The sequence below is a fragment of the Lagopus muta genome, chromosome 2 (assembly GCF_023343835.1).
Source record: "Lagopus muta isolate bLagMut1 chromosome 2, bLagMut1 primary, whole genome shotgun sequence".
NCBI classification, from domain to species: Eukaryota; Metazoa; Chordata; class Aves; order Galliformes; family Phasianidae; genus Lagopus; species Lagopus muta.
Window position 1 is genome coordinate 84,529,003 of NC_064434.1, and position 8,337 is coordinate 84,537,339.

General features: G+C 56.0%; 1 protein-coding gene across 1 annotated transcript; it reads right to left on the bottom strand.

The window, feature by feature from the left end:
• Positions 1–535: 535 nt before the first annotated feature.
• On the bottom strand, positions 536–3,657 carry SIX3 (SIX homeobox 3). The gene is made up of 2 exons (XM_048936108.1): positions 2,632–3,657; positions 536–736 (listed from the first exon to the last, which is right to left on the bottom strand). Exons 1-2 carry the CDS (start codon positions 3,381–3,383, stop codon positions 544–546), a joined length of 945 nt encoding a protein of 314 aa, XP_048792065.1. The 5' UTR covers positions 3,384–3,657; the 3' UTR covers positions 536–543.
• Between the last annotated feature and the right edge of the window lie 4,680 nt (positions 3,658–8,337).

Sequence of the window (8,337 nt, forward strand, 5' to 3'; positions counted from 1 at the left end):
CATGCAAGTGGGTGAAATGCGTCCATGGAAAAGCGCAAAGGAGAAATCGTGCTCGTCCTAAAAAGAATACAATTGTCACTTTTGCTTTGCTTTTTTTTTTTTTTTTTTGCCTTTTTTTTTTCTTTTTATATATATAATAATTATTCTTTCCCGCCGCCCCCCCCGCCCCCCTCCCTCAAGCCTCCCCCCCACCCCCTCCGCTTGCAGCACCAGCGTTTGTGTCTGCTGAAGTTTGAGCTCCATCTCTTGGTGGTGGCGGTGGCAGGCGGTGCTGTGGTGGCTCCTCTGCTCCCTGTCTGCGTGCTCTGCTCCTGGGTCGGGCCGGGCCTCGGCTTCCCTCCGCGCTGTGTGTGTGCGTGAGTGCGTGTGTGTGTCCCGCTCCTAGGTTGCCTCGGATTGTTTTGCTCTGGTCGGGGAGAGGATGCTCGCTTGGATGGGTTTGGATTTTTGTTGTTGTTGTTGGGTTTCTTTTTTTTTTTTTTCTTTTTTTTTTTTTTCTTCTTTTTGTTGTGATTTGTTTGTTTGTTTGTTTGTTTTCCGATATCATACATCACATTCCGAGTCGCTGGAGGTTACCGAGAGGATGGAGGTGCCCGTCTCGGCTCTTTCTGTCAAACTGGAGACGCTGGTGGTCGGGCTGGCCGCCGTGGACGGGGACTCGGCCGAGCTGTGCGTCGGGCAGCCGGGCTCCGCCAGCGACCGCATGCCGCTCTGTCCTATCGCCTGGTGCTGGAGCCTGCAGCGCGCCGGGAGACAAAACAACACCGCGGCCCTCTCAGACACCGCCCGCGCTGGGGGGGGCGGTGGCGCCGGACCCGGCCGCTCTCTCGGGGCTCGGCCCGGCCCGGCCCGGCAGCTCCCGGCCCCCGGAGCCCGACCCGGCCCCACAGCCACAATACCGCAGATCGAAGGGCCGCTCTCCTACAGGGGACGGCTCGGGGAGTGACGTGCAGCGACCCTGCACGGCCTCCGAGCTGCTCCCGCTGCTCCACGGGGAAGGGGACAGCGAGCGGGAGCCGCTGCAGGAGGGCACGAACCCGTCTTCAGCCGGGGTTCGGTGCCGGCCTGGCCGCCGCTTTGGGCGGGTTCCGGTCACCGAGCGCAGGGCTGCGGACAGGGAACGGCCGGGGACGGGGGTCCCGTCCCGGGAGCACAGCGCTGTGAATGCAATAAAACAGCGCGAGTGCGGAGAGCGGCGCTTCTCTCCGCACGGGATTGAAACCCCTTTTCCATCTGAAGCCAAATTCACCTTTAAAATACTGGAGCTTTCAGCGTTTCAACACTTAGAGATCATTGCTTTCGAACATGTCTTTCTTTCTGTCTTAATCTTTCTTTCGATCTTTCCTTTTAAGAGGTAATAAATAATTTTCACATACACTATCACATACACTATGTTGCGGATATTGCTCCCTGCCCACTCGATCTTTCCGAAGCCCAAGATAGCCGCTACTGGGGGTAGGAGAAGGGCTCCGCTTCCCGCACGGAGCCACCGGCCGCAGCCCCAGCCCCGGCGCTGCCCGCGGGAGCAGATCTCACCCTTCGCCCCTCCGCTCCACGCATGGCATTGCCCATGGAGCTGCCCGCACACAGCAGCACCGCGCAGCCTTATTCGGCACTTCTCATTATTTTACGTTGTCTAATCTCAGCGTCTTTGATTTTTCCCCCATTTACAATTCCTGGTGCATTCATCTGCTGTCAACAGCGTTGAGTCAACAAAAGCATCCGTGGGCAACTCCTGTTTATTTACAGCCCTGAGCTGATCTGTTTCCCATTTAATGGAAATTAACTGGCGAGGCACTTTAGGGTTGCACTTCTCCTACAGAATCCTGAATCAATAGCACCACTGCTATAATGAGGAGGAATTTCAGAGACAGCATTTAAAAGAACAAGAAGTTTTGTTTACGCGCTACCAGCGGCAAGCAAACTTCAATTAAAATAAAAGCGGCGTGGCAAGCGGGCTGAAGGGGCCGTTTTCATTTGCAAAATAACTTTACCGGAGGGTGACGAGAAATAAATAGCAGGGAGCCTCGCAAAGCAGAAATAATCATAAAAAGACACCGAGAGACGCGCAAACAAATGCCAACGCAATGCACAGCGAACGCACGGCCGGCTCGCTATGTGTTGGGAGCTGGGAAACGGGAAGAGGGACCTTTCCTCGTCTCCCAAAGGCTTTCTTCCCTGTTTCTCCCGGAGACAAACGGTTTCGTGTTTCGAGTGCGCGCGGTTCCCGCGGTGCGCGCCGTGGATCGCGACCGAGCGCTGCGGAGCCGCACGGCCGAAGCCCGCAGCTCTCAGCCCTTCCGCGGCGGGGCCGCGCCGCAACCGCACAGCGGAGGGAAACCCAAAGCCATCCGAGCCCCGGCGCCTCTGGCGGCGCTCATCTGCGGCCGCGGAGCCGGAGCTGCCCCCGCCTCGCCGCGCGAAGCTGCCCACGCCCGCGGGGAGCCCCGCGCCCCAGGAGCCCACGGGAGCCCGGAGCGCGGCTCGGGGCGCGGTGCGCAACTTTGCGCAGCGCATCCCCGCGAACGCCGGGGCAGAGAGGCGCGGGGTACCCGGAGGAAGGGGAGGAGGAGGAGAAGGAGGAGGAGGAGGAGGCGCGGCGCTGCCCGAGAGGGCCCGAGCCCCACTGACCTGTTTTTAGCCGCCGCCGCTCTGTCTCTTTGCCTTCGGTTTTTGAACCAGTTGCCTACTTGCGTGGGGGTGAGCCCCGTGGCCTGAGCCAGTTCCCTTTTCTTGCTCGGATTGGGGTAAGGGTCCTGCAGGTACCACTCCCTCAGGAGGCTGCGAGTCCTCTCCTTGAAGCAGTGCGTCTTCTGCTCGCCATCCCAAATGGTCCTGGGCAGTGGAAACTTCTTCCTCACCCTGTATTTATCAACCGGCCCCAGCGGGCGGCCCCGCAGCTTCTCGGCCTCCTGGTAGTGCGCTTCGAGCCACATGGCCTGCAGCTTGCCGTGCGACTCCTTGGTGAATTTGTGGTTCTCCAGGATGTGGTAGAGGTCGCGGAAGTTGCCCGTGTGGAAGGCCACTACCGCCCGGGCGCGCAGGATGGACTCGTGCTTGTTGATGGCCTCGCATGCCCCCGGCGCCACCGGCAGCGACCAGAGGAACCTCCCCAGCCTCTCTATGTCTCCGGTCTCCTCCAGCGTCTCGCAGACGCTGGCTACTTGCTCCGGGGAGAAGTTGAGCGTGGGCAGCTGAAACATTGACAACTCTTCGTGGGGCGCCCGGGAGCTGCCGCCGCCGCCGCCGGCCCCGGGGCTGCAGCCCGAGCCGCTGCCGCTGCCGCCGCTGGCGAGAAGAAGGGAGCGGTGGTGCGGGTCGGCGGCGAAGTTGGGCAGGAAGAAATGGGTGGGATAGAGCTCTAGCGGGGACCTGAACACCATGGGATGACCGGGGAGAGGGGGAGAGCGATCACGGAGAAAAGAAAGAAAGGGAGGAAGAAGGGAGGAAAGGGCACCCGCACCGCGCACGCATCCACACCCGCACACGCACACGCAGCCACATAGAGGCGCGGGGCACACGCACGCACACACACGCGCACACACTCACGCACACACTCACGCGCTCACACGCGCCCGGCCCCGCGCCGCCGCCGAGTCGGGATTCAGTGATTCGACAGCGGTCGCCCTAATGACAACAGCCTCATAATATCTCCCCTAAATCCACAGTGAGTGCAGCGCCGAAACATTTTGTTTCGCTTTTCTATTGGTCTTCTGCGTGTCGTTGTGGCGTTGCCATGGCAGCCGCTGCCAATCACTGTCAGCCCTGCCAATCATTACGGAGTACGTAAGAGAGGTTTTTACCACTTCGCCCGAACGCGCGGGGGGGAGGGAAGCGGGGCGGCTGCTGGAAAAGCGTGGTGGGGTTTCTTTTTTTTTTTTTCTTTTTTTTTTTTTTTAAATCTTCGCAACTCCTCATCTCAGCACTTCCCCTTCTCCCCGGCTCCCCCCTCCCCCTCCTCCTTCTCCACACCCCTCCTAAATAAGGGATCAAATAATGCGAAAAGCGGTGTGCACATATTTGTTGAATGGGATGAGCAATTAGAGGGTGGAATATTATTGTGATCTTAACGAGCCTCGTTAAAGCTAAAGGAGATACGGGGGGAAAGTAAATGGGCCAGGCTGGGATACGCGTTCGGATAAAGGGCTCCTAACTGAGACAATTTACACATGATTTGCACGTAGTTTCACTTCATTCTGCCTATCTGAGCACTAATAGTGCCGGGGAAGAAAAGAAAGATGAGATCATTAGACCCATCCTCATGCCGCTGACCCTCCCCGAAGCGGCGCACACAGCGCAGCCCGGGCTCAGCCCCGCTTCCCCCTCAGCCTCTCCTCTCCCCTCCGCGTCCCCTCCGCACAGGGACGCACCGCGGAGATCGGCTCCTCTCCCCGCTCCCGGTCCCCTGTCCGCCGCTCACCGCCGCCCCCCGTCCCAAGGCCGCCTCCCTCGCCCTCCCCTCGCTGCCTAGCCTTCCCTTTCCCTCTCCTTTCTCTCCCCTCGCTCTCCACTTTGTTTTCTTTCCCTTCTCCCCCCTCCACCCGCCGCCTCCGCTCGCCCCTTCCTTCCTCCGCAGCCCGGCCCTGCGGCAGGTCCTCACCCCCGCCCCGATGGGGTTTTACACCGCACCTCTCCTTTTCCCCGCAATTCCTGCCACGAACTTCCCGGGATTCAGTGTGCGGGGAGGAGGCGAGAGAAAGCGCTTTGCAACCTCTATTTATCCTCCCTCTCTCCGTCTCTCTCTCTCTCTCTCTTTTTTTTTTTTTTTTTTTTTTTTTTTAATTAGAAGCAAAGAAATTCCGTGTGGCGGTTCGGGTCCATCCCTCGGTAAGAGCGAGCCGGGCCGCCTGCCCCCGCTGCCGCGCAACTATATTTATTATTAGGTATGTTGCTTTTAAGAAGATTTAATCAGCATCTTGAGCTGGTAACTCTTTTGTTTGGTTTCTGTAGCTATGGAAGTGTGATTTACAGAGATTTGTACGGGTCATGGACATCTTTCCAGACTTACTGTGTATATTTAGACAGGACTTTGCTTGGTGTTAAAAAGTGTATATTTTGAATAGGTTCACACACAGTAGCAAACAATACCGACATTGTAAAGGCATGTACAACGAGTATTGAAACGCAGCATCCAGACTTCAACTAATCTGCCCTCAATAAAGCTGAAATAATTATCCTAAGCCGCCTTTCTAGAAGAAAAATCATTGAGGAATTCAAAACTTTTTTAAAGATCTTTTCTGCATTCCGATGGAGATCGAGGGGTGAGGCTCGGAGCCCAAACTACTTTCAGACATCAATGGAAGGGAAGAGGGGGGGGACGAGAGATATTACAATTAAAATGTGAAAACATAGCGTGACTCGCCCTATCCGAAGGATAATCGTAATACTGCTATGGGTGGTAGAAGTTCTTTAGCGGGGCTCCGAACCGGTTTGCGAGCCTTTCACGGCGCGCTCCTCGGGAAATAATTCCAAGTGGCAGATGAATAGGTGCAGTTGGGAGAGCTGCTGGACTGGAAGGAGCTCGCTGTATTACACATTCATCTGATTTCCACTAAACTGTCATCGCTGTGCTGCGTGGCTCCGCGCTCCTCGTGGAAATCGCTCGCCAGCTTCATTTTAGCGATCCGCCTCAACACTTCTGCTAACGGACTTGGGGAAAAGTTCGGGCTCCCTCCTCCCTCCCATCTTCCCTCCCTCCCAGCTCATGTTTCCAGTTACACCGCTAAGGAGGGAAGGAGACAGCTCAGCCCCAACACAACCCAACTCGGAGGTATTAATTGGACAACAATATGTTTAGCCAAAGATTTTAATACTCACACACGCAAAATCTTTTTCTTTGTAATCCTTTCCTTTTATGCAAAGGATTACAGGGAGGAGGGTGGGGTGAATTCCTGCGGGAGTTTCTTAATATTTGATTCCATTTTTTCCACAAGCTGCTAGTTAAACTACCTTAAAGTGCGTTTCTACACTCAAATCCAAACGGGCCTGCATTTTTTTTTTTTAATCTTCTGGAACACCATACAGCGCTCCTTTGCTGTAGGCTGCATCCCTCCTGTAGGGCTTCTGGAAAACTTTGCAGATCTTCTGTCTATTTCCTCTTTCTTTTCCTTCTTTTTTTTTTTTTTTTTTTTTTTTTTTTTTTTTTTTTCTTCTTTTATTTGTTTTTCCTTCCTTCCTTCCTTCCTTCCTTCCTTCCTTCCTTCCTTCCTTCCTTCCTTCCTTCCCTCCTTCCTTCCCTCCTTCCTTCCCTCCCTCCTTCCCTCCTTCCCTCCTTCCCTCCCTCTTTCTCTACTTTCTCTTTCATTCTTTTTCTTCCTTCCTTTCTTCTTTCCCTCCTTTCTTTCTTGCCGTCTTTTTTCTTTCTTCTTTTCCTCCTTCCTTTTCTTCCATTCTTCCTTTCTTTTTTCCTTCTTTCTTTTCTTCCCCCTCTTTTTCTTTCCTTCTTTATTTCTATTTTTTTTTTTCTTTTTCTTTTTTTTCTTTTTTTTTTTTTTCCTTCCCTTCCTTCTCTCCCCAGGCACACAAATCATACAATACTCGCATTTCTGCTGAAAGCATTTCTCCCACGGCACTGCTATGTATGGAATCGCTACGCACACAAACTGTATGCACATATCCCTGGATGTGTCCTGCCTCGTGTCCTTGTTAAACCAGCCACCCCTCACCTCATCGGCCGACACAGAGCTCCCGCTGCAGCCCTACTCTCCCAGTGCCTGCGGAGCACAGGAGCCCCGCCAGCGCGGAGCTCCCGCAGCAATATCCGTAGATGTTTGCATTGGTCCCAGCTTCTCCACGGAGCGGAGGACAGAGCCTGGGCCAGCGGCCTCGGTGCTTTCCCCTCCCGGCCGCTGCTTCAGCGCTCCCTTAAGCCTGTTAGGGACACACTCTCATGTCCTGAAATGTGCAAGCACATAATTGTTGGCGCTCTATCTTTGTGTGAGGAGGCCAGGGTGTAAATGGCTTTTAATGACTGCAGCTGCTGGCTGCAAACTGTCAATGGGGTTGCCTAATGCCGAGCTCGGACTCGGAGGGCGCAGCGTCGCAGCCACCGGGCTGGCTCAGCCCCCGACCCCCGCCGCCCGCAGCGCGCAGCGGCGCGGAGCTGCGCGGAGAGGAGTGCGGGGCCGCGTGGGGCTGCGCGCACAGCGGGAGCGGCCGGAGGCAGCAGGACTGCGGCAGAGAACGGGGCTGGGCAGAGACTGCCCTCTCGGCTGGGAAAATCCTTTCCGGATCCTGTAAGTTTCCTACGGGCAGACGGAGGTCCTGAGGGGGACAGTCCTGGGGTGCCGACTCGGGACCCGGCCCTTCCCCTCCCCGCGCTACCGGGGCTCGGGGTGCGGGGGTGACAGGCGGGGTGCCCCCTCGACGCTGCCGGCAGCCGTCTGCAGTCAGCCCTGATCCCACATGATTAATTGTTTTAGCTGCTAGAATGATGACATGTGGCTCTGCAGGGCAGGGACACCTCCCCTCCTCCCCACCCCCTCTTCCCAACTCCCTCCCCCCCCCACCCCCCCCCACCCCCCAAAAAAGAAAAAAAACACCGAAAAACAAAAACCCACCTCCCCCTCAATAAGCCGGGACGAGCCTGTGCTGTCTATCGAAGGGAGCCCTGCGAAGTTGTGTGTGTGTGCCGGGCCGCCGACCTGAAGGACTTTTCCGGGGAGAGGAAGGGAAGCAGAGAAGGAAGCTCTTTTATTTCACCGTTTGTTTTGATGGCAGCTCCCGGGAGGCTGCGATTTTCTGCCGCCTCGTTGCTGCCCCTGCATCCCGGCTCGGGAGGGACTTCGCCGCCACTCGCAGGGGCCACTCGCTCCGTTCCGGGAAGGAGCGGGTGTCCGCGGGGCCGAGGCAGAGGCGGGCGCAGAGCGTGGATCCGCGACGGGAGAAGGGGGGGAGAGGAGGAGAGCAGGGCAGGGGATGGAGGAGCCACGGCGTTCGCCTGGCCCGGATTATGATTATTATTTTCATGAGGATTTAATTGATTTTTCTGTCATTCCGCAGTGGTAAGGGCTGACAGTTCAGACTAACTGCCGTCTCTACAAACGTATGTGTCCTCCTGCTTCCTTTCCTCTCTTTCTCCCTTTCTTCTTTCCTCTCTCCCTTCAGCCCCGATTTCCCAAGATAAATGAATGCGCATTTGATGGGTGTGTAAGATGTGGCCCATTCGGCTCCCGTAACTCAATCCTGTTGATGCAATGTGTGCTGAACCGGTTGTGCTCAGCGACATGTGGGCAAGGGACTTTTTTTTTTTTTTTTTTTTTTTTTTTTTTTTTTTTAACGGTTTGGATTGGCTTAAGGAGCCGAGGGGGGGAAGGAGGGGGGGGGGGGGGGGGAAGG

Coding starts and splice junctions, on each gene's coding strand:
- SIX3 (XM_048936108.1), bottom strand. CDS start 3,383: ATGGTGTTCAGGTCCCCGCTAGAGCTCTATCCCACCCATTTCTTCCTG. Junction 737..2,631: donor GCGGCGGCGGCTAAAAACAG/GTCAGTGGGGCT, acceptor GGCGCGCTGCAG/GCTCCAGCACCAGGCGATAG.